This window comes from Puma concolor, chromosome A1 (assembly GCF_028749965.1).
Source record: "Puma concolor isolate L17-30 chromosome A1, mPumCon1.1.hap2, whole genome shotgun sequence".
NCBI classification, from domain to species: domain Eukaryota; kingdom Metazoa; phylum Chordata; class Mammalia; order Carnivora; family Felidae; genus Puma; species Puma concolor.
The window spans coordinates 227,811,907-227,838,338 of NC_141667.1; the positions used below are offsets into that span (position 1 = coordinate 227,811,907).

The 26,432-nt window shown below is 37.6% G+C and overlaps 1 protein-coding gene across 12 annotated transcripts in view; it reads right to left on the minus strand.

Annotated features, from left to right (window-relative positions):
* Nucleotides 1–26,432, minus strand: part of NBEA (neurobeachin) — a 697,478-nt gene that overhangs the window by 31,877 nt on the left and 639,169 nt on the right. For all 12 annotated transcript variants that reach the window (XM_086713686.1, XM_086713662.1, XM_086713695.1 and 9 more), the window contains one exon: nt 13,192–13,359. In XM_086713686.1, coding sequence (XP_086569812.1) covers nt 13,192–13,359 — 168 coding nt within the window. The remainder of the gene's footprint in view (nt 1–13,191; nt 13,360–26,432) is intronic.

Genomic DNA, 26,432 nt, shown 5'->3' on the forward strand with positions numbered 1-26,432 from the left:
ATATGTGATGATACTGCCCTCTTCCCCCTCCACAGTAAATTTTTCCCACTCCTCATCCTCTGCCAGGCTAATCACTATTCTGATGATAATTAAATTACACCATCAAAATTATCATCGATTATTTTTTCTTTTGTTGAACTTCTTATAAATAGAATCATATGGCACCTATTTTTGTGTCTGCCTTTACAAAAAAGTTTATTTATTTTTGAGAGAGAGACAGAGAGAGAGAGAGAGAGAGAGAGAGAGAGAGAGAGAGAGAGAATGGGGGAGGGGCAAAGAGAGGCGGACAGAATCCCAAGCAGGCTCCATACTGTCCGCACAGAGCAGGATGAGGGGCATGATCCCAGGAACTGGGAAATCATGATAGGAGCCAAAATCAAGAGCCTGACGCTGAACCAATTGAGCCATCCAGGCACCCTCCCCACTGCCGTTAAAAAAATTTTTTTTAATGTTTATTTATTTGAGAGAGAGAGAGACAGAGCATTCCACTTCCAGGGGCGTGGCAGAGAGAGAGGGAGACACAGAATCCAAAGCGGGCTCCAGGCTCTGAGCTGTCAGCACAGAGTCCAACATGGGGCTCGAACCCATGAACCGTGAGATCATAATCTGAGCTGAAGTCAGATGCTTAACCAACTGAACCACGCAGGCACTCCATGTGTCTGACTCTTGACACGTATCTCACAGCACATGAGTTCAAGTCCCGCATTGGATTCTGCGATGACAGTGTGGAGCCTGCTTGGGACTCTCTCTCTTTCCCTGTCTCTCTGCCCCTCCCTTGCTGCCGTGAGAGCAAGTGAGCTCTCTCTCTCTCTCAAAATAAATAAACTTAACAAAAAATAAATCCTTAGAAGAGGAAGTGAAATGCTGTGGTTTATGTGTATTATATGTATGCCTGTTAATAGGAAAGATTTCATAGCCAAGGTAAAAGTAAATACAGTGACAGATAAGTTATAGTTCAGATTGATATTCAAATGACTGATAAATTCAAAATATTCTAAAAGAAAGAAATTACTATTTAGGTGAATAAGCATGCTTTCTCTCCCCTCTTGGGTTTACTAGTATCTAGCATTCACCTCTTCTGGTACCCAGTAGATAAAAACTTTGATTAATCTTGTCTTTTCCACAATGCAGGTACATTTAATCCAATACATTTTTCTCCTGTAGAATCTTTACAACTTCTAGTCTTTTTTGTAAATGTAATTTAATACTGTCTTTCTGATGAAGTGTCATAAGGTCTAAGTGCTCATGGCACTTATATAGTGTGAGAGAGTGTGAGGAAGCTAATAAGGGAGGCTGTCAAATGACCTATTTCATTCATTTTGCTTGGTCTGTGCAATCTTTTAAACTTTTCCAGAAAAGTAAGCACTTTATAAAGTGCTACAGGTTGTGCTACCCACAATGCAAATATCAGACTATGTTCAAATTACCAGTCAATTATTGACAATTTTCAGAAAATTCAAGGAAAAAACAGCAGAAGTGCTTCCTTGGGAACACAGAAGAGGATTTTCCAAAAATTTCCTTAGGATTGTGTTCATCTCGCTTTATAGCTTGTACTTAGCAAGATTTTACTTGAATGCTTGAAAGTAGATATTCTTTTTTTTAACTAGAAAATACAACTTTGACATACAATTAAAAATATATATGTGATTTATATCATCTTTCTGTTCTATCTCCAATTCTACCAATTAGATACCAAATAGGGAAAAAAAAAACCCAGGATTTTGAGAAATCTGAAATGATAAAAGAAAAGATTACTTAATGGCAGACTGTATTTTAACTGATATGCTTTTGCTTCTGGTTTATTGTTATAATAAAACAAGATCATATAAAGCATTACTTTTTAATGCTAGAAAAACAGAAGCAAAATAAATCAAGAAAATAATATCTGCACTTTATTATTTCTTGCTTTACAAACATTAAACTATATAAAAAATTAAAATGCTACTTTATATTCAACCGCTTCTAGTTTTTCACAGAGACTACACAAGAAAAGAACAAACATGTTTCTTTTTGTTTCAACAATAAACTGCATTAAGTCTATACAAGCAAAATTATTAGAATATTTAAGCAAATATCTAGTAACTCAAGTAAAAAAGAACTACATTTGCTTTAACTATCAGACTATGTTAGACAATATTGAGGGAGTGGATTCTGATTTGTTCATTTACCTGCCTCAGTGCTTGGTTTTCTCCTTTGAGTATAAACGTAAAAACAATGAAGAGGAGAATCATCCTCTTGCTGATTCCTATTTCCTCCTTGGATTGATGAATTATGAGGATGATATTACATATGTGACTTAACAAATGAACCAGAACAGTGAACGTGAAAAGCAAGCACGATGTCCTTGGGATAGAAAACGTTCTTTCCAGAATAGTTTGTCTTCAAATTAGGTCCGTGCCATTGGTGGCAAAGCTCACTCAATTTTTATATTTAGAAATAAGTATAGGTCAACTCAGGTAGGAGAAGTACATGCATTTCAATGTGGCAGGTAGTGGCCGTTCTACCCTGGATGACTTAAAGAAACTTGCCTAGAGCAGTGACTAACTCAGGGGGAACACGAAAGTGAGCTGGACCGTCTTCCTTGCCCCCAGAGACGGGCCTCCAGAGACTGCATCCGGGGTACTCTCTTGCTCTCTACTTTCCACTCTTTTCGGCCAATGAGAACTCAGGACGGGAGATAGGGAGGTGTGGTAAAACTCACTGTGTGGGTCTCCCTTGCCAGGTCCCAGTTTGCCAGTGGTTGGGTCACATTCTTCTTCCAAAGGCCATATAGCTCCTGTGGGGCCACCGCTTTCCCAGGGTTACCTCTCTTGGCACGTTGTGGTAACGGCTCCCTCCCTGTGTATGCTCAGGCCCCAGGGTGGCCCCTAGATGTTACCCCTGCATGCTTCACTTCCCCCTTGTTCATCTGCTTTGTCCTGCCCATAGTTTTGTAAATAGGACTACTATCAACCTCTCTCCATTATCCCTTTAAATTTCTTTTAAATTGTGGTAAAATATATATAACAGAAACCTTGCCATCTTAACAATTTTCAAAGTACACACTTCAGTAGTGTTGTGTACATTCGTATTGCTGTACAACCAGTCCCTACAACTCTTTGGATCTTTCAGAACTGAGACTCTGTACCCATTAACATCTCCCCATTTGCTCCTCCCCGCCAGCCCCCAGAAACCACTCTTTCACTTTCTGTCTCTTTGATTTTGACTTTTCTAGGTACTTCATATAAGTGGAATCATATAGTATTTGTCATGTGACTGGCTTATTTCACTTAGCATAACATCCTCAAGGTTCATCTTTGTTGAAGCCTGTGTAAGAAGTTCCTTCCTTTTTAAGGCTGAGTGATACTCCACTGTGTGTCCACACCACAGTTTTATGGGTTCGTGAATCTGCTGATGGACACTTGGGCTGCTTCTACCCTTTGACTACTGTGAATGATGCTGCTATGAACATGGGTGTGCAAGTATTTCTTCAAAATCTTGCTCTTAGGTCTTTTGGGTATATACCCAGAAATGAAATTGCTAGATCATACAGTAGCTCTATTTTTAAATTTTGAGGATCTTCCATACTGTTTTCCAGAGAGGCTGCACCATTTTACAATCCCACAATAGTGCATAAGGGTTTTTATTTATTTATTTATTTAAAAAAATTTAATGTTTATTTATTTTTGAGACAGAGAGAGAGAGCATAAGAAGGGGAGGGGCAGAGAGAGAGGGAGACACAGAAGCAGAAGCAGGCTCCAGGCTCTGAGCTGTCAGCACAGAGCAGGACACGGAGTTGGAACTCATAAATGGTGAGATCATGACTTGAGCCGAAGTCGGATGCTTAACCTACTGAGCCACCCAGGTGCCCCTCAATTTATTTTTTTTAAGTGTTTATTTATTTTGAGAGAGAAAGCGCATGAGTGGGGAGGGGCAGAGAGAGAGGGAGACAGAGAATCCTTCTGCAGTGTCAGCACACAGCCCGACATGGGCCTTGATCCCAGGAACCATGAGATCATGACCTGAGCTGAAGTCAAGAGTTGGACACTGAACTGACTGAGCCACCCAGGTGCCCCAGGGTTCCAATTTCTCCATGTCTGCTCCAACACTTGCTATTTTATGTTTCTTGCATTGTTTGATAGTAGCCAACCTAACGTGTATGAGGTAGTATGTCACTGAGGTTTTGATCTGCATTTCCCTAATGATGAGTGATGTGAAGGATCTTTCCAGGGTGGGGCGCCTGGTTGGCTCAGTGGGTTAAGCATCCGACTTTGGCTGAGGTCATGATCTCATGGTTTGTGAGTTCAAGCTCCGGGTCGGGCTCTGTGCTGGCAGCTGGAGCCTGCTTTGGATTCTGTGTCTCCCTCTCTCTCTGCCCCTGCCCCGCTTGCATTCTGTCTCTTTTCTCTCTCAAAAATAAATAAACATTAAAAAGAAAAAAAGAATCTTTCCATGTGCTTTGTGGTCATTTGTGTATCTTTTTTGGAGCCTTCATTATTCCTTGAGAGGGTGACGCACTGTGGTTGACACAAATAGAATTGATATTCAGGTATATTATATAAGGGAAATCCTGGCTACTGTTTGCTTCATTCCTGGGTGAGACTAACCAAAATATGATTACATCAAGCAAGAGGCATTTTCATTGAGGATTTAAAATATTTTGGATAGGGATGCCTGGGTGGCTCAGTCAGTTAAGCGCCCAGCTTTGGCTCAGGTCATGATCTCACTGTTCATGAGTTCGAGCCCAGCACCGGGCTCTGTGCTAACAGCTCAGAGCCTGGAGCCTGCTTCAGGTCTGTCTGTCTCTCTCTCTCTCTCTCTCTGCCCCTCCTCTGCTCACCTTCTATCTCTGTCTCTCAAAAATAAATAAACATAAACTATTTAAAAAATATTTTGGGGATAAATACTATCATAAGCTTTTGGGGGAATGCCATTGAGTCTCTTGGCAATCTATACTCATTAATCCTCAGGAAGAGAATGAAAACACTCTTTTCTGGATAAGTTACTGATTGATCTACCTAGAAGTAAGAGTTTTACCAGATGATGTCTTAAGGATTCTTCCAGGTTTTTGGTTCTGTGCTCACTTTTGGGTTGATCATTAAATAGTAATTAAGTAAAGGACTCAACGCAGAAATGCTCAGTGACATATGAGAGGAATCAGTACAATGTACTTGCCAAATTTTCCCTGGTTGAATAAATTTATATAAAGCAACTCTATGCTGGGCGATTCAGGAAGCAGAAGTTAGGGGAGGGGGAGGAGGAGGAACAAGACAGCAGTAGAAGTACAGGTGATGACCTTCCCCCACCAGACAAAATAAGTTCACTTGGAGCGTCTGATCATGGAAAGAAAATAATAATAAAAGTAATAAAAGCTGAAAAGATTTGCTTGGAAGTAGAATGACATCAAGACAAAGGTTCACCAGGTGGTGGTATAAACATTACAAAATGAAATCATACACTTTTATTAGGTTAAATTCAAATTAAAAATAGTATTGTGTGTATTTGGCAGAACAAAGTGCTCTTCTTTGATACTGACATAAATGGGAAACAGTAATTTAGATATACTATACTGAGATTTCAAATGGCTATAAGTAGGCTCATTATCAATATGTTTAAAACCTTTAAAAATGAGTTCTAAACATCTAACTGAAATGCTTAGGTATTTAGATTGAGTAATATCTACTTCCACAAATTGAAGCATGCAATATGTTTTGAATAACTGTTAATTTATGCTAAGGTACCAACTGTGTAATATAACTGAAATCTATGTTAATAGAAGATAAGGAAATCCCTTCCAGCTATTTCTAGTGCAAACAGCAGGCTGCAATTTTCACCCTTCTTCCTGGTGTAAAACATGACTAGATGCTTGTGAAAGCATTTGCTGTTAATTTCTGAAAATCAATAATTAGCACTTCTCAACACTACGCAATAAAAATAACACAAAGACGAGAAAAAGCACACCTCACATAAATGACACATATCCCACTTTGACTAGCTGCATTATTTATGCTTCTCTAGTGGACGATTGATGACCATGGACTAGCTAAGGACTGCAGTAATTACAAGGAGAAAAGATAAACCTAAATTAAAGATTTATTCACTAATCAAAATTAAATGTGTGTCATTAATTTTCTTGATACTAATTTCTACATAGAAACTTTATTCATTGAATCTTTGCAATGCAAGCCTTATTACTGTGGATGAGGACACATAAGCAGGCACATTTGAATGTATAGTCTTACTTACTAGTTTTAAGATCATAATATTCTTCTTGCTCCCCAAATGAATACCTAATGTGCATCTCCACTCCCATAATTTAAAATGTAGGGGTTTTCTTTCTATTTATTTTATTTTATTTTATTTTATTTTATTTTATTTCTATTTTAATTTGGGTTTTGAATTTGCTAACATTTTTATAAGTCAGTAAAACCTCCAGTAATTATAGGGGGAAAATTAAGATGGTTTTAAGAAATCTTTATCAGCCATTTTGTTGATCATTTCTTGCAATCATGTCTCAGAATAAATTCCCAGGAGAAAAACCCTGATCATCCCCCATATGAAGACAATTAGGCATCGTGGCCCTTGTAAATGGACAACATCAGGCTACAACCCACTCAAGCGATCCACTAGGGGCGTGTTGCTATCCCTTGTCAGATAGAAGAAAGGAATCAGAAATGGGGGAAGGAAAAGACAAGGGATAACAAATTCACAGAAAGAATAAGCAATGCCCACAAGGCCATCAGTGTTGTCACTACAAATACCTTAATTTACATTATCAGGATGGAAAGTGGGTTAATTTTTTCCTTATAAATTTTATGAGTTCATTTTCTTTTTTTTTTTTAATTTTTTTTAACGTTTATTTATTTTTGAGACAGAGCATGAACAGGCGAGGGGCAGAGAGAGAGGGAGACACAGAATGTGAAACAGGCTCCAGGCTCTGAGCTGTCAGCACAGAGCCCGACGCAGGGCTCGAACTCATGGACCCATGAGATCATGACCTGAGCCGAAGTCGGACGCTCAACCGACCGAGCCACCCAGGCGCCCCTATGAGTTCATTTTCTAGGAAAGCCAACACTGTAGCTGTTTTGGTTAAAGACATGTCTGTCTCATTGGTTCTTGACAGCCTTATCATGTCAGTTTTCTGTAGTAGGAATGTTTCAGCAAGAAGATAAAGTAAAAACTGAAGGGATCTGTTCTACTTCCTTTGGGCATATTCTCATTATAGTAGATCCAAAGGAATGCTTTGTTATCCCTACCAGATCAAAGAAAGAGATAAACGAAGAAAACATAATAGAAGACCAAGAAATATTAGTAACAAAAAATTAGACTAAAAATATCACACTTTTATGATGACTGGTAATATTAAAATTTAATATTTAATATTTCCTGCATAAATAGCTAGATGTGTATATATGGATAAATAAATAAACAAATAAATAAATAAATAAATAAATAAAGATTGACCTGTATGTTCTAATAGTTGGCCAGCAAAACAGCCTTTTATGAGAGGCTTGTGTGTATACCTCTCACTGTCAAAGAGAAATCATTTAAGTCACTTTTCAGTTTGGCAGTGTCGACAGTACATACAATGATATAGAGAAGTGAATTACTAAACCAAAAGTTCTTCCAAGATACTTCATTTAATTACGCTTTTAGGTAACACTAACCAATGTTTGTGTAGTCCTTTATGGTTTACAAAGTATTTCCCTACATCTTTTCTCATATGGTCCTCAAATCCAGACCTATGAGTTAGGTACCATTTCTGTTATCATTTTATAGGTGGGAAAACCAAGGCATACAAAAGTGACTCACTTAATGTCACTCAAATTGTAATGATGGACTGTGATAAAATCTATCATCTGGTTTACACCTTTCTATCATTTTTTATTGCCTACTATGTACTATATAATCATACTCTGAGGCAGACAGGCTTGAGTAATTGTATCCATGATTGTAAGGGTGATCAGTTTTAGAAACAATTTCAGAATGAAATGATCTTCACTCATGAGTACGGTAAAAAAAATTGTGGCATTTGATTTGTATTCTTTACTAACCAGCTATTGACTATGGCACGATCCTCTTGTGCCTTTGGAACTCTTAAATACAGATAAAACTTATGTTTTTCTGAGAAGTGGTTAGAATAAACAATGAACAAAATGGCTGAGAATGATTTCTTAAAGCCATCGCAAAATATCCCCTGTAATTCCGGGAACTTTCACTGAGTTGAGACTTTTAAGAAATTCGAAAGCATAAACAAAATAGAAAGAAAAACCTTAGAGGTTAAATTAGTGAAATGGGAATACACATTAGGGGTCCCTTATTTTGAAGAATCATTTTGAAAGTAAGAAGAGTATCATCCCTAAAACTAGTAAGTATCAGTAAATATTGTTATTTTAAAATTCCTACAAAGTAGTGGGTATAAAGCAACTCTGACCTGAGAATCAGGAGACCTTGCCTGGTTCTAAATCTGGCTCTGATACTACATGGATGGATGTCCTTGGAAAAATTATTTAGTGAGAACGTTAGGCTAGATTAATGGTTTGAACTGGGAATGCATATGAAATGCCTGCAAAGATTTTTTTTTCTTCAAAATAAATTTGCTTGAACCTTCTCCCTGGATATCCTAAGATGCCCATGGGATGGGGAATGGGACAGTGGATAAGTAGTTAGATGGGGTTAGATGGATATGGCAGGTGTACTTGAAGTTTATTTATTTTTGAGAAGTGGGGGGGAAGCGGGCATGAGTGGGGGAGGGGCAGAGAGAGAGGGAGACAGAGCATCCCCAGCAGGCTCCACGCTGTCAGCACAGAGCCTGACGTGGAAGCTTGAACTAAAGAACCATGAGATCATGACCTGAGCCGAAATCATGAACTAACTGAGCCACCCAGGTGCCCAGATATGGCAGGTATACTTAAAAATAGCTGAAGGGCTAGGGATATAGAAGAAATTAGAGTTAAAAATCTGAAACTGAGTGATAGGTACATGAGGGTTCATCATATCATTCTCTTTACTTTTGTAGGGGTTGAGGAGCTTTCCAGATCTTCTTACACACCTTTAGTAGACAGTGCTTCTTAAACTTTAATGTCTCAGACAAATCACTGGGGGCCTCCTAAAATACATGTTCTGACTTAGTAGTTTGGGAAGGCCTGAGTCTGAAGTTCTCACAAGTGCCCAGGTGATGGTGATACTGTTGGTCTATGAACTACATTTGAGTAGAAAGGAGTTAGAACACCACCGGACCAGATATTATTAACTAGAATATTCTATTTCCTAAGCAGGTCATAGGATAAAGGCTCTCAGCCATCATTTGGCAAGTAAAAATATGAAGCAAACCACATAATTTTTATTCACATGTAAAAGCAGTAAGAAAGAATATTCATTACCATGCTTAAAATTACTGCTCAAATAGTCACTTGAGCTCATCTATGAAATAATGTGTCTAGAAGATTATGATGTAAGCCAAGACTTAAGACAATTTAAATAATATCTAATATCCAACAGATCTGGTGTTTACATATTAAGAAGAGCTTTGTACCAGAACTGTTCTGTCATGTTTCTGCCCAGAGGCTGTCATGATAAAGTTTATTATCAGTTACTGCTTTACAAGTATAAAATAAGTTAAGCTGTCATATTTTTCTCAGGCAAAGATCCTAAGCTGTCAAAGAATGTCAATTTTAAATCTGACATAGAGAAGAAAATTATCTGTTATTCTGACCTCTAATTTCTTGACATTTTAATGCCATAATTGCTGTGGTTAGTGCTGCTTCATGATTTCACCTGTCAAGGAAGAATGAATCAATAACCTTAAGCCATTTCTCAAATTTTAGCACTGACCTCAAAGCTCAAAGTTATAGGCAGACTGTGGGATATGGCAGGTTGTGGGATATGTATTATGTATATATATATATACATATATATACATGTATATATATATATATATACATGTATATATATGTATATGACATATACAGATATTCATACAGTAAATATTTATTTTTTTAGATAAGTGTTTAAGCATCAAAAAATTCATCTTCTTTAGGCTAGTTGCAGTTTAGTATAACTATAGTCTTCCTTTGGTTTTATCTACGTGAAATGTAATGATCTTAGTATTGTAAAAATACAAAGACAAACATTATCAAGTAAAAGAAATTCATTAAGGTCAATAAGAGGGTTAATATTTTGAACACGTCTTTTTTTCAAGAGTTTGTGTCCCACCGTTTAGGTAGGTATCAACTTTCTTAAGTCATGGTGCCATAGCCCAGACCTCTGGGATCTCAACATTGATGTTTTCATAAAAGATGCCTCCCAGAGGGCCCCTTCACAGGGGAAATGTATATGTAAGGGGGTATAGATGGCTACCAAGTAACAAATATACTGCACTTCATTCCACTTATCTGCAGAGTTGTATCCTGCGACAGTAGATCTTAAGTGCTTTTTGGGCTGGCAAACATACGTCGTGTTTACAGAGACAGCAACTGAGGTGGAGGGAGCTAGATGACTTGGTTGACATTAGATAGCTCACAGATTTTAGGTGGGTTCCCATCTGTTGCAGGTTCTTAAATATTAGTGCAGAACTTTTGGGGGGAATATGTTAGTTCTGTAGGATAGATGAGATAAGGATGGGGAGTAGGGAGAAGGACAGTTAGCTACTATCCCTTGATATCATTCAATCTGCTATGGCTACAACATTATAAGCAGCCTCTAGTGATCTTAAGGAAATAAAGTATCTTCCTAAGCAGTCTTGAGTTGACACAGGTCCTCAGGGTCAGAGCAAATGTTACTCTCTGCTGGTGGGTGCTTGGGCCTACGCTGGCTGGGGGAGGGAAGGTCGTTGTGTTCCAAGTGTGTGCTCCCTTACCAAGTATCCTGAGAACTGACATCAGTGTGTTTGGGTCAGGGAGGCAGGTGAGGAGCCGGGGTGGGAGAACATCTCTATCACAGAATGAGTCTGGGAGTTTCTCTAGTGGAACCTTGGTGTTCAGCAATTAGGTGCTCAGACTGAGACTGCCAGAAGGAAAGAGTCCTGAATTCTGGTACCCTAGTGCTCGGCAGTCTGCCTCACTAGGAGAGAATCAGGAGCAGAAGCATACTGTTCAGACAGTCTATCTAATAAACAAACATCATGGCTGAACCATTCCCAACCAACCAAAATTTTTTAAAAATTACACATTTTCATGTAATGTTTCATTAGGAAGTCTTATAACTTGATAATTAAGGCCTATGCATAGTGTTTCCCCCCCACTGTCCAAAGCAATGGTGTGATATCTTATAGAAACAAGTATTTTTATAGAATTCAAATAATAAACACTATATCCATGTAAAGAAAGTCTCCATTCGAATTCCATTTTCTCTTTATTCCCATTTATCTCTTTATTTACTCTCATTTGAATATAAAAAAGTCTGGTATTATTCTGTCAATGGTAATGCGGTCTTGTACTTTCATTATGTACAATATGATTAAAATATTATATTTTGCCCAAGAGGATTAACTTGCAACTTTCTTTACAAGGATAGAACTTTATAATGGATAAAAATTGTAATAAAAATGTGTAATTCGCTCCTGTAATACTCAGGAGCAAAATGGTTTATGATATTTAAAATTTTTGACAGAGAGAGAGAGAGAGAGAGAGAGAGAGAGAGAGAGAGACAGAGCATGGGTGGGGGAGGGGCAGAAAGCGAGGGAGACACAGAATCTGAAACAGCCTCCAGGCTCTGAGCTGTCAGCGCAGAGCCCGTCACGGGGCTCAAACTCACAGACCACGAGATCCTGACCTGAGCAGAAGTCAGACGCTCAACCGACTGACCCACCCAGGCATCCCATAGGATATTTAAAAGTCAAAAAGCAACTTAGAGCTGGTCTTGGAATAAAACAATAAGCTATTCCAAGTATTTTCTTTTTTTTCTGATCCTATAGATATTGGGTCTAAAAGGGGAATACAATCTGTAAGGCGTTTACAGAACTGGACATGTGTTAAACAAAGGCATATTGTGAACAGAATAATTGAGAATATCTTCTACAAAATAATCTGATTACAGTTTGTACAGGGGATACTAAATCAGGAGAGTGTGATGGTTTGTAGAGAAAATCCCTTCTTTCACTGATGAATTTCATACTATCTGACTTCTCTCTCATTCATTCATTCTCTGTCTCTATTCCCTTCCTCCAGCTTCAGGCAATAATCCGTTTCCTTGCACATACAACACGATGTAACACTGCACCTAATAACGTGCTTACAATGTGTTCTCTGAATATTCAGCCCTAAGGGTCCAATGAGCACTCATTGTGAGCCTCTTCCCTTTTCTTTTCTCTGCTTGAAGCCATACAAATGGAACCATTTTGCTTTTGTAGAGGTATATAAGAAGTAACTTTATGGATGCAAATTTTTCTTATAGGGCTTTATTTCCCAAATCTACAAGTTTTCCACCTCTAAGACTAAAAGTAAAAAATACAACAAGCATTCCATGATTGCTTGTTTTGCACACAGCAGATGGCAGCTACCGGGTGGAATGGGGGCTGGGGCATGGCTTCCTTGGCAGTGATGCTCACCCAGCAGCTGTTGCTTCTTTACTCCTTCACCTATCTGAAGTCATTTCGTGCAGTGCAGAAGTGATTTAAATAATATTTTCCAGGAATATTTTCACTAAAAATACTTACTCACACACAATTCCCAACTGTTAGCTATAAACTTTCAGGGTAAGAACCTACATGGATAAAATACTATACCCTCATCTATTTCATTGATGCATTTTGGTGAATATTCTGGAATAAAATACTATATATACCCTCATCTATTTTATCAATGCATTTTTTGGGCATTCTGTGTAGAAGTCTGCAAGTTTGCTTTTATTAAGAAAATATATACTGGCAGATTATTTTAATGTGAACTATTCATATTCAAATGTCCCACTAGGTTTTATTAATAACACACACTGAGCATTAAGCATTTTAATGAAGACGCTAAAATAAAACAAGCAAAATAGGGATATTGAAGTGCATTATATATGTCTACAATTCAAAAAAGAAGAACATGATGGTCTCATTACTTGGTTTTGACATATATTATTCATTTTCCTACATTTGTAAAAACTCTGGAATTTATGTTTTGTAAAAATTGATGTTGCAAAGAAATGTATACGGAAAGAGATGGAAAGCCAAATGTCTTTCTGAGAGATGAAAGAAATTTTTGGAATAATATGGGATTTAACACCTACCTCCCTGAGCACAGGGTCAGTGATACTATCCAGATTCACAGAGCCTTCGTAGGTTAAGTAGTGAAAAACATTCAGAGCACGGACTGCTTCTGGTCCTCGCTGTTTGTAGCCAAATATAAGGTCAATCCACTGATGGAGTTGGCAAGAAACAAATTCACTTTCCAGGGCCTGTAATGAGTCAAGAAAGAAATAAGAGACAGTACAAACTGAGCTAATCTCCCTTATTCTTAGTTTGAAATATTCTATATAAAGGAGTACAATATGTTCTTTGCTTTACCCTATTTTATCTATATGTATTACACATCCTATTCCTAGAAATGGTAACATACAACCTCCAATAAAACACAGACCTGAGTGAAAATTTTCCCTTTCTAAAATGCTTTTCTTGTGGCTCCAGCTACGTATATGATACAATTTTTAATATTAAGTAGATTTCTCAAAAAAGCCACATTCATGTTTAAAACAAAATAATTTGAAGTACCTGTTCTAATTTTACAATAATTTCATTTCTAATTTTTAAGCATTAGTTTAAAACTGAACAATTTTATTAGAAATGCATTGATACACACTTATTTTCCTGCCTGAAGTCCTCAAATTTACCTCTAACCCTACGAAAAGGGGACATCCTCCTGCTGCTACAAATGAATCCTTGCTTTTATACAGGGTAGAAATCCTTGGGCGATTTTAGATGTTTGCTAGCTAGTAGGAAATGAATGCAAATTAATGACAACCAATGACCATACTAAGCTTCCGTAAAGGGTCAGAAAAAAAAGAAGGCCTTGTCATTCCCCAAGAAACCATCATAAGCTTTCTGGAGGTATTGGGCCATGCAGACACGGAGTTCTGTTCACACCTGTGATATGAGCAGTGACAATCACTGTATGGCTCACTATGCCTCTCACCTACTGCAGTCACCTGTCATCAATTTCTTATTGATTTTAAGAGCACACTGATTTCAGCAACATGAACAAAAGCTGTAGAACTAGCTTCTTAAATTGCAACTAAGTGCAGCCATATTACACAATTTTCTAAATTACAGCTGTAACTAAATATGTGAATGAAGTCATTCTCTGGCTTCATGACCCTGATTTCCAACGTGTTGACACCAATTTGGATTCACTTAATTAATAAATGATTTCTTAAATTAGCCTTCTGATAATTACACTTCATTTTTTTAATCTATAAAATATCTGAATGATACTTTTCAACTTTTCCTGTGATCACATTTTACTACTAATTTTATTCCCCTCAGCTTCTTCTTGACTTATTTCTCTCAAAAGTTTTGATATTTTACTTAAACCAATTATTGTGCATGTTTCTCATTCAGAAATATAAACAATTAGACTTTATTAAAGGGTAATTTCTGTACTGAAATTGAACAGGATTTTTGTATTCTCTATCGTAGTGGTCTTGATATAATAGTTCAGACTAGAGCACAGGGAAGGAGACTAAAATAGAAGAACGAGGTTGGTTAAAATTCTATATTGGTTACGTCATAAATGTTGGTTTGGTCAATGTACACAAATGATTTTGTAAGTGCAGTATAACTAGTTAGTTAAGAAAAAAGTCAGTCTAATTAGTGCCTGGTACAATAAATGAAAAGGATGAAAGACAAAAAGTTATGGAGTAGCTATTGTCCAAATGTATTCACAGGAGTTCAAAATAATACTGAAATCAGATAGATTATTTAAAGGAAGATTCTACCAACATCATCACATAATCAGTTAATCAGCAACAATTTCAAATAAATCTTAACAACATATTTGGAAAGGATTGATGAAATTCACTATTATTCTGTAGAGTAAAGCAATTATTGAATAAAATGCCTAATGCAGATACGAGAGGTGGAAGGAATGATTATTTTTCACTAATTTCAATTTTAAAAATCTATTTGTTCTCTTTTATCTCTATCCACTACTTTCATTTCTTTCCTCCACCAGAGGCAACATCTGTAATGTGTTTGAAGTCTCTCCTTTTGTTTGCATGTGTTTTTATAAAACATTACTCATTATTTGTGTATGCATTTTTGATTCATAAAAATGATATAGGGTTATAGATTTCATGTAGTTTCTTACTTTTTTCCAGTTAGCATTGATTTTTAAGATTATGTCACTGTATGTATAGGTAGTCCATTGTTTCTTTTTTTTTAAAGATTTTTTTTAAGTTTATTTATTTTGAGAGAGAGAGAGAGAGAGAGAGAGAGAAAGGAGGGGAGGGGCAGAGAGAGTGGGAGAGAGAGAGAGAATCCCACGCAGGTTCTATACTGTCAGCCTAAAGTGGAACTTGAACTCATGAACATTGAGATTGTGACCTGAACTAAAATCAAGAGTTGGGCACTTCACCAACTGAGCCACACAAGTGCCCCGGTAGTCTACTGATTCTAATGGCTGCATAGAACTCCCCCCAGCAATGAGCATTAGACTGCCTCTAAGTCCCCATGATACGATGCTGTGATAAATGTCCACTTTTGCATCTCCTTTTGGATCTTTGTAAGAATTTCTTTGGGACTCATAATCTGGAGTAGGACTGCTGTGTCACCACATGGATGTGTATAAACCCCATGACTTAGCAGCCATTAGTCTGCAGGTGCTCTTCAGAATGGCTGCCCAGCTCCACATCCTCCAGTGGTGCATAAAGGGTTCTATATGTCCACATCCCCATTGGCTCTTGATATTATACAGGTTTCTAATTTAGCCAGTGTAATAGATACGAAACAATCAATATCTCATTGTTTTAATTTGTATTCCTCTGATTACTAAGGAACTTGACATCTTTTTAATACACTTGTTGGCTTTTTGGGTTTCCTCTTCCATAAATTTCTTGTTCACACCCTTTGCTCATCTTTTTATGGAGGTTCCTATCTTTATGTCGTTACTTTGCAAAAGGTCTTGATATATTTAGGATAATAGTTCCTTGTTGGTTTTAAACACTGCAGATGAATTCCCCCAAATGTCATGTGTCTATGAACTTTATCCATATTGTTCTTTGTTGAACAGAAATTCCTAATTTTGAGATAATCAAATACTTTTTTCTCTTTATTTTTATGCTCTTGGGATTTTGATTTGAAGTTACAAAGATAACTTTCTATAATTTTGATTACCTTTATATTTATGGATTTACTTTTCACATATTGATCTTTAATCCACCTTGAGTCTACTTTCATTCATATGTGGTATTAAATAGGGATCCAGTACTATTTTTGTTTTTATAGTACGTCAGTTTTTCCAATACCATCCATTAAACAAACACACCTTTCCTCAGTGGTCTGTAGTGTCATCTTTAGTGTGTGTATATTTGAAACAAAGATGTAAAACTGCTAGTGTTTACATATATGATAATCTACCTAGAAAAAGCAAATACAATCAGCAGCCAAGTGATTACAACCAATAAAAGGGTTGCAAGGTCTTTCTTTCTTTCTTTCTTTCTTTCTTTCTTTCTTTCTTTCTTTCTTTCTTTCTTTCTCTGCTTTCTGTCCTCCCTTTTTCCTTCTTCCCTCTTCTTTTTATCCTTCCTTCCTTCCTTCCTTCCTTCCTTCCTTCCTTCCTTCCTTCCTTCCTTCTTTCCTCTTCTCTCCCTCTCTTTCTCTCTCTCTCTGGATATGTGTGAGTCTCCAGCTTGTCCCATTCTTTTTATTTCTATTGTTACCTTTATTTATTTTAATTGTCTTTATTTCTCAGATATCTTTGTATTTGGTGGATTTCTTTTTCTTTCTCAGAGTCAATACAGCTATTTCTGGACCTTTATTCTTCCCTGTAACTTTTAGAATAAGTGCACATGGATACATCAAAATAATTGTGATTGGGAGTCCAATAAATTCGTGCAGTAATTTGGAAAATTGATTACTAGGTTTTCCCATCCAAGGTCCCAGAATGTCTCTTTACCTATACAGATTATTTTCTATGTATTTTATTAGAGTTAAAAATTAATACTTTCTCCATAAAGGATGTGGGAATTCTCAGATAGTCTATAAGTTTTGATGCAATGATAACATTTCTAAAATTATATTTCATAGTTGGTTACTGATGATGTAAAGAAAATGCCATTAATTTCTATAAGTTGATTTTGCTTGTGGTAATTAGTTATACCTATAACTTTTTTTTTTGAGAGAGAGAGAGAGAGGATGCAAGTGAGCAAGGGGCACAGAGGGAGGGAGAGGGAGAGAGAGAAGTGGGGCTCACCTGATGCAGGGCTCGAGCTCACCAGATGTGGGGCTCGAACTCAAGAACCATGAGATCATGACCTAAGCCAAAGTCAGGTGCTTAACTGACTGAGCAACCTAGGTGCCCCATATACCTAAAACTTCTTTATTTCTTCTTATAGAATTGTTCTCACCCTTGAGGACTACATTCAATAATAGTGGTGATATGGAGCATCTCTGTCTTTTTCCTAATCTTGAAGGATTAGTTTTGATCCGACACACATATATACACTCACATATTTTATATACATAATTGTTGGGTTGTTAGATAATACTTGACTTAGAATTTTTGTATTTATATCCATACATGAAATGGCCCTATTTATTTATTCTTTTTGGTCCCTTTAGCTACTTTTGGAGTCAAGATCACACTAGCCTCATGGATGGCCATGTTTTCTGCAACAACTTACTAAGAAATGACTTTATTATCTCTTGAAAATCTGGTAGAATTTACCCGTAAAATAATATGGCCTTGGATAATTTGGAGATGGGAAGATTTTACCATTTAAAATTTTTAAAGACTTTTAAGTCTTAGTTCTTTTGGTGCTAATTTTAATATTTTATATATTTTTCTCAATATTTGTTCCATCTCAATTAAAAAATTATTATGTCATTATTTGCTTCTAACAACCTTTTTAAAAAATTTTTAAATGTTTATTCATTTTTGAGAGAGAGAGCAGAAGACAGGCAGAGAGAGAGGGAGACACAGAATATGAAGCAGGCCCCAGGTTCTGAGCTGTTAGCACAGAGCCCGACGCGGGGCTCAAACCTATGAACTGTGAGATTATGACCTGAGCTGAAGTCGGATGCTTAACCGACTGAGCAACCCAGGTTCCCCTGTTTCTAACAGTCTTTATATGTTTTTTTTTTTTTTAATTTAAAAATTTTCTAACACTCTTTAATTCAATTAAAGTCTATAGTTATTTATCCTATCCTATTTTATATGCTGGAGAGGCAGCAGAGTGAATCAATGGAAAGTTAATTGTTTAAATAATTTTGTCTCAGGTTTTTTGGGGGGAGGGGCATTACAAGATTAAATAGCAAAGAAACAATAAGGTAGCAGATTCAACAGATAGTGTTATACATTATACACTGCATACACCGTCTGTCTTAAACATCTGTCTTATATATTGTCTTATACCTTGTCTTGCTGGTCACTGTGCAAAGAGAAGAGAAAATCCAGTTAGAACATCTAAAAGCCAACTCTAAATCAAATACATACCTAAGAATCAAATTTTAGATAATCCATAATGAAAGCATAAAGACCTATCTAAAGCTGAAGTCCGACACTGAGACTTAACTGTACTCTAAAGAGTATCGGTCTGTTATTAAATACGTGCTCTCTGCTTATTTGTTCTTTACAGAACTATGTTTTCTTGCACAAGCCCATTTTGGACTCTGAAACAAGATTTTGTTGCAAATACTTACAATGGAAAAATATACAGAAACACTTGATTACCAAGCTATTAGGGTTATAATGGTCTTAATAGCTTGCTTTACCCTCTACTTGCATATCTAAAAGCAGAAGCAATTGCTTTAAGCCTAGATAAACCAATTCCCAATCCATAATTCTGCCCTGGGGATCTGGGAGGAAGGAAATAAGGAGTGAGATTTACACCGTAGAGGGATATCTCTTAGATGGATAATAGTTACCTAATTCCCATTTCCATGTTGTCCCATGGGGATTAGATGCTAGAGGATTCTTTCTCCAGCAGGTTTAGGATAAAGTATCTCTGAAACTTATGAAAAAGGAAACTAGGCTGCTGGAATGAACTCTCAGGAAAGAATATTTATTTCTCCTGAATTCTTTTATTTAAGAATATTGAATTTCCATCTCCTCTTCTAGATAAGAGCAAGAATACTTCCAAGCCCCTTCTCTTATTGCCTCAAAAATCTGCTTCTGATTTTGAAAAAATTCTTAAAGAGAGTTGCATAGAGTTAAGCAATCAGGAATCATAGCGCTACATCTTCTGCAGGGAACTTAAATTATCCTATTACGTGATTGCTCACTGGATGTATAAATACAGAGAATTCTTTTCCCTTCCCACTCGCCCCACCCTGGTCTTAGCTCTCATTGCTCTCCACATGGGCGACTGCCAATAGTCCTCAACCTGTTTCTCTCTTCTAACCTGTCTTGCACCCTGCTGGGGACATAGACTTCTGAAACCATCATGTTCCTATGGTCATCCTCTATCTCAAATTTTCCACGGTTCCTCCCAGCAAAACATGGTAGGGTAAACTTTACCTGGCCGCTAAGGCCTCTCAAATCATGATCCCACTGTCCACCATGACTTCTCGGGACTTGCTGATAGGATTCCTGGCTCCAAAAAGCACAGACAATTCACACCCCCGGGGCACACAGCAGCTGGTACAACCTTTGAGCCTCTGTGGCTCCTTTCTCCTCAAGATGAAAGCATTTCAACCTCCTGCTTCTTTTTGAGGTCTTAGCCATCCTTCTTACTCAAGTGCAATGTTTGTTTCCTGAGTTCTCCAGCTCACACTCTATGAATTCTTCTATGAATTTCTATGACACTTGAAACCTGTACCCTCCTGTTTAATGCAGTAAGATTATGTATACACATTTACTTGTGAAAATCAATTTGCATATAAATTGGAAAGCGCTATACAAACAAATGGGGTCATTACCAATTAGCACTTGTTTCAAACTTGCAATACTGTATATATTAGAATATAAGCATTTTGAAGATAGGGATCATATCTAATGCTTCTTTTCCATTTGCCATAGGACCCCACCTAACATTAAAAGTATTTGATAAATATTACTGGATAATTAATTAAGCAATGAGAAAGAAGTGTTGGTAACAAGAAGGAAAAAATGTCAGGGGTGGGAAAGAAGCTCATTCATTCATTCACTAACTATTGACTGACCATCTGCTATGCGCTGACAATATTATAGATTTTAGGATTACAGCAGTAGATAAAAGAAAATACTGTTCTGCAGTGTTCACACTGTAGCGGGAGGAGATCGACACCCCCCCCCCCCAATTATTAGTGAGACACACAGTACGTCAGAAGGCAGTAAGTGCTAAAGAAAAGAGAAAGGTAGGAAAGAAAGTTAAGGAGTATGCATAGATGAGGAGGGGATTGCTATTTTGGAGGAGGTGATCAGAGAAGGTTTCCTTGAGTTTGTGATAATTAAGGACCACAGTGAGGAAGTGAACTATAAAGACATCTGGGGGAAGAGGTTTTCAAACAGAGGTAACAGCCATTCATTCATTCATTCATTCATCCATCATCCATTCAATATCGAGCATCTATTATGTGCCAGGCAGTTATTCTAGGCCCCAGAGATACTATGGTAAACAAGACAAAAGCCCTGATCTCTAGGGGTATATCTCATTGAAATGCAAATAAACAATGGGAAAATAATCTCTCTCCAGCCCCAAATTACTGACCCTCTATCCCATGTTAGAAAGCCAAGCCTAGCCTTGGAGGATATACAGATGAACAAGCATTCCACGCCCTCAAAAATATCACAATGTAGTGGGAGATAAACATGTCAACTTGGGCTTTTCCTGCTGCTCAAATTTCTGCTCAAACTCTAAGCTGACAAAAGGCACTAAATGTTCTACCCCATCCCATTTCTCCTGCTCTATCCATCACCATTCTACATTTACAGGGCCTGTCCCCCCTACCATTTACTTGCCTCTGTAAGCCTAGAGAAATCTTAGGGAAAATGGTCACAGCCAGAAAGTTGCAGAAAGAGACTGCTGGCTCCAACTTTAAAATACACCCAGAATTGGGGTGCCTGGGTGGCTTGGTCAGTTGATTTCAGCTCAGGTCATGATCCCAAGGTTGTGGGATTGGAGCCCAAGCTCAGTGTGGAGCCTGCTTAACATTCTTTGTCTCTATCCCTCCTCCCCTCTCCCCCACTCACGTTCTCTCTCTCTCTCTCTAAAATGAAAATTAAAAATTAAAAACAAAACCACTAAAAAAACCCCACCCAGAATTGATTAATTTCTTACTACCTTCACTGGTACCACCCTGGTCCAAGCCACCATCATCTCTCACAACACTTGCTAACAGATACGCCTGATTTTACCCTGTGCCTCAACAGTTCACTCCCAACACTGCAGCCAGAACAATCCTTTCAAAATGTAAGTAAGATCATGGCACTCTTCTGCTCCAAAGTACTGTGATGGCTTTCCATTTCACTCAGAGTGAAAACTCAAAGTGCTTACAGTGGCCTTCAAAGCCTTCTGTGATCTGACCTCGGTACTGCTCAGTCTTGTACTAGGTGCCCCCTTCCTGCTCACTCCCCCCTGGCTCCTTGGTTTCCGAGGGAAGCACATCCCTGCCACAGGGCCTTTGCTCCAGATGGTCCTTCTGCCTGCAATGGTCTTTCCCCAAGACAGTCACTTGATCCACTCCCTCACCTCCTTCCAGTCTTAATGCAAATCTCACTGAGGGGATCCTGACCACCAATCTGTGTATTCCTGATCCCTTTACCTTTCACTGCCTCTTTTTTCCATGCTATTGATTACTTTCTCACACACTACATATTTTACTTATTTGTTTACTATTTTGTTGTCTGTCTGCCTTCGATCAATAGTAAGCTGTATGAGGGCAGGGATCTTTGTCTGTTTCACTGGTATACTCGAACCACATAAAACAGCATCTGGAACACTCATATCTGTTGAATGAATGGATGATAGCCCCTATCAGCGTTTGCTGTGACTACACGTTTACTTGTCTGTGCTCCTAACTAGAGTGGGAGCTCCTGAAGGCCACTCGCTGTGTTGCTCATGATAGTGTTTCCAGAGCCTAGAGAAGTATGAACTGTGTAACAGGACCTCAATGACTGGGATAAAGAAAGAATTTCTCTAATTTAGCTTTCTTTTGAGTAGGGTCCCTGTTCAATGCTTCTTTGTGTTTTCCATAATGCCTTACTCAGAGCTGGCTCTCCGTGAAGGTTTATGGAATAGGCAGATCCCCAGTTATAGATTGAAAGACACTGAAACTCCAAGAGATTAAAGGTGACTTATTTGTCCAAGGTGTCACAGCTAGCAGGGGCCAGAGCGTGCACGCAAACACATGACATCTAGCTCAGTATTCTGAGTTGCTGCAAAACACCTCCCAAAATTCTCATTTACTACAAATTCTTTTTTGAACAGGGCGTTTTTTCTTAGCATAAAAATATACCCAAATGCAAACTGTTACCTATCAAAAAGAGACTTTTTTCTTTAAAACATGGAGATCTTATAAAGGAGGTAATACAGCAAAAGTGAAATGACATTCAGTTCTCTTTCTCTGCCTCAGTGCACGTCGCACTGCTGCTCAGACTGAGAACGTTCTACATGTGGTCCGGGAGCACCAGGGACCTGTGGGTTGAGGGCTGGATGAGATTATCAGTGCACATCCGTGAAAGGCCTTTTTCTAAAACAAATTTTAAAAAAGGGCAGATTATGATTGATGAACCCAGCATTAGGGTAATGTTATCAGAGATACTTTCTATTTCTGTCCTTTGTGGAGAGGTCAGATTATAATCATGTTAGAACTGAACACAGTGCTTTATTAATGTTTCATGAGTGAGTTGTAATCAGCCTAGCTGGGTGTGGGTAAATTAAACCAATTCTTGACGTATGAACTCAATGCATTCAGAATTTATTGAAATATCTACTCAAAGTGTCTATACTGCTTTTCCAGCTTTTCCAATGAGGCCAAAATTTGAATTTCACAGTTTGGTAAAACACAATCCTTGTCACTATATTTACAAGGTATAAACAACTCTAATTAATTATATATGTTATCTCCCATAACTAGAACACCAATTAACTAAAAGAAAAATACATCCTTAAAACTTAAAGTACCATTTCACTTTAAAAAAATTAAAATTTAGATGCCTATCTAAAAATTTCTACACATAAAAACTTCTACAAATACATCAAATACCTTTCCAATTGCTGCTGTGAGAGAATAAAAACTGATTTATGGTCAATGATGTCATCCCTTTTTATAATATTACTTTTGCCTTCTTTGCCTTGAATTCCTGAATGACATCTTGAAAGAAGGAGGAGAATGTGCTCATGGGTACAGAATACTAATCCTCACGAAGAAATGAACGTTTTTTTACCACCCTGAATGTCATTTCTTTGGGATATATGACATTTTCATTTTATACTGTAGGCTTATGACAAAGAACTCCTTCAAATAACTGAAGATAATCCCAGCCCAAATTATAAATATACTGGAGCACATTTTCTCTAAACCTATTTCATAAGAACTAAATCCTACATGAGCTACCCAGCTGGTACAAAGTCAGAAACTTTTAACGTTACAAAACAATATAAAAGAATGAGGGCTCTGTTCATGGAATTTGTGGGAAATTTAAACCCTTCTATATTTTCTGTTATAACTCAGGCTTTGTATATTAGGGAAATATTCATCCAATAACTATTCCTTCAGTAAAAGAGAGAGAGAGAGAGAGAGAGAGAGGCACATGATTGATTAAATTTCCTACTGTTAACACAGATGCCTGACATTGTTTCTGAATGACATCAGTGCGATCATTTCCCAGCAGTACGATGGGGAAATGGACCAGAAGCTGGAGCAAAGTCAGCTAAGAACAGGATACTGTGAAGAAAAACTGCAAGCTGAAGGAAAGCAGCGCAGGAGACACTGAGGGAGGAGAGCAGACACACGCTACTTTTCAAAAGACGTCCTTTGCTCGCTCTGATGTCTAGGACTGTTCTTCTAAGAGACAGCTCTCTCCGGCTGCCCATTAGCTCTAATTCTGATGCAACCAAGAGTGGCGGCTATGGATGCAGAGCCTAGGTGACGCCATGGTAGCTTTCCCTTCCTATTCTTCAGGGTCTCTTCTAGGGAAACCCAGGGAAAGACAACAGGAAGAATAAACACTTCCCAAGCCACCTGTTCTGTGCTAGCAGGCACTTCCTACACACGGTTGATTGAACCTGACCCTGCATTCTGGTGCTGCATGGAACCAAGACAGGGGCAGTTGGATTTCCCCAAATATGCGGGATTTTAGGTAAAGCCTTTCACTCCATGGAGTAAAGATTTAGTTCAAAAGTCTTACCTGACTCATTAATGGCTACAAGATAACAGGGATTTGGCTTAGAATAAAGAAAAACCCCAGTGCCTTGCTTCTTTCACTTCTTCACAAAAACAAGTTGGAACTTGTTGTTATAATAAAAATGTAATATATAATACATATAAACAATAATATGTTATATGTCAACTATACCTCAATGAAAAAAGAACTGCAAAAATTACTATGCATTTCTGAAAATGTTTTACGACATTTTCAGAAATGCACAAGTATTTATCCCTCATATTTTAGTCAGTTATAAAACTTAATTGTTTTGAATACGTGAGTACATCTTTGAGGGACAGTTAATTCACCACATTATATGCAATCTTTATAGCTCATATATAGCATATATGTTGTATGTAGTATGTTGTATGAACTTGGCTTGATGACATTCTTGTGGCTTGATAAATACACGTATTTCTCAACGTAAATATCAACGTATTTACATTGATAGTAAATAGTGAGATTTATTTTAAAGAAGCACTATATTTTGTCTGAAAGTTTGTTCAGCAGCACTTAAGCTGATAGAAAGACAAGATATAAGAGGTATGTAAACAGAAGTCAGGTAATTCATTATAGCAACTGGTAAGTTTAGTATCAGGATTAAAATGTTTCCTGTAGTTTATTTATTTATATTCAACAGAAGTACTCTGAGCAATTATAAATATAAAATAATTTATTACTCAAAATTTATACTTATAAATTTTGCTTTTTCTTGAAGTAAGAGGGAAAATCTATTTTAGACTTTAACTTGTCTTTATAATGTTACAATCATTTCTCAAGCTGTATCTTTCTTTTTTTTTTAATTTTTTTTAACGTTTATTTATTTTTGAGACAGAGAGAGACAGAGCATGAGTGGGGGAGGGTCAGAGAGAGAGAGAGAGAGAGAAAGAGAGAGAGAGAGACAGAATCTGAAATAGGCTCCAGGCTCTGAGCTGTCAGCACAGAGCCCAATGCAGGGCTCGAACTCACGAACCACAAGATCATGACCTGAGCCGAAGTCAGCCGCTTAACCGACTGAGCCACCCAGGCGCCCTAAGCTGTATCTTTCTTTTTTTTAAGTTTTCAAAAAAATGTATATTTATTCTTGAGAGAGAGAGATAGAGCATGTGTGCGTGTGAGTGGTGGAGGTGGGGAGAGAGAGAGAGAGAGAAGAGAAAGAGAGAGAGAGAGAAAGAGAGAGAGAGAGAGAGAGAATCCTAAGCAGGCTCTGAACTGCAGAGCCGGACTCAGAGCTCAAACTCACAAACCATGAGATCATGACCTGAGCCAAAATGAAGAGTTGGACGCTTAACCCACTGAGGCACCCAGGTGCCCCTCAGGCTGTATCTTTCAATGAAAAATACTAATTCTCTTTGATGAATAATCCTAATTCTCTTAAGATCCAAATGATACGAAACCATTTGGTGAGAATCAGGTATTTCTCAGGAAAAGAGACTTTTTAAAAAATCTTATGTGGTGATCACATGAACAATTCAATTAAATAATTAAATTAAAACTCAATTTTAAGTCTCAGTCAAAATTAGGTGTTTGGCAATCTTCCATGCATAGATATAATTAGTTTGCAAATAACAAATAAGCTCTATTCCAAAGTTCCTTTATAAGGTGGTGTTTGGAATAGATATTGCAGGGGAAACAGTATTAGTCTAATCTGCTTTGGTTGTCAAGTCGATCTATAAAGCCGTATTTAATTAAATATACAGCTGACATTTCAGAGACTATCAGTGGGTCCAGGAGACACGACATTCAGAGTTCCAATCTGCAACGCTAGGTATGGTAAGTAGAAAAAGCACTTGGGTGAGTCATGTAGCCTTCCCGGGTCTTCGTCTCCTTATTGAAATACAGATCTGTTCCAGCTCTAAAATCCTGTGTGTGCCTCTAAAGTTTACATTTCCTCCATCTGCAGAGTTAAAGAGTCTTCTTCCGCTCACAACTGCTGCACTCTAAGCAGAGGTCTCACCCGCTGGAAAG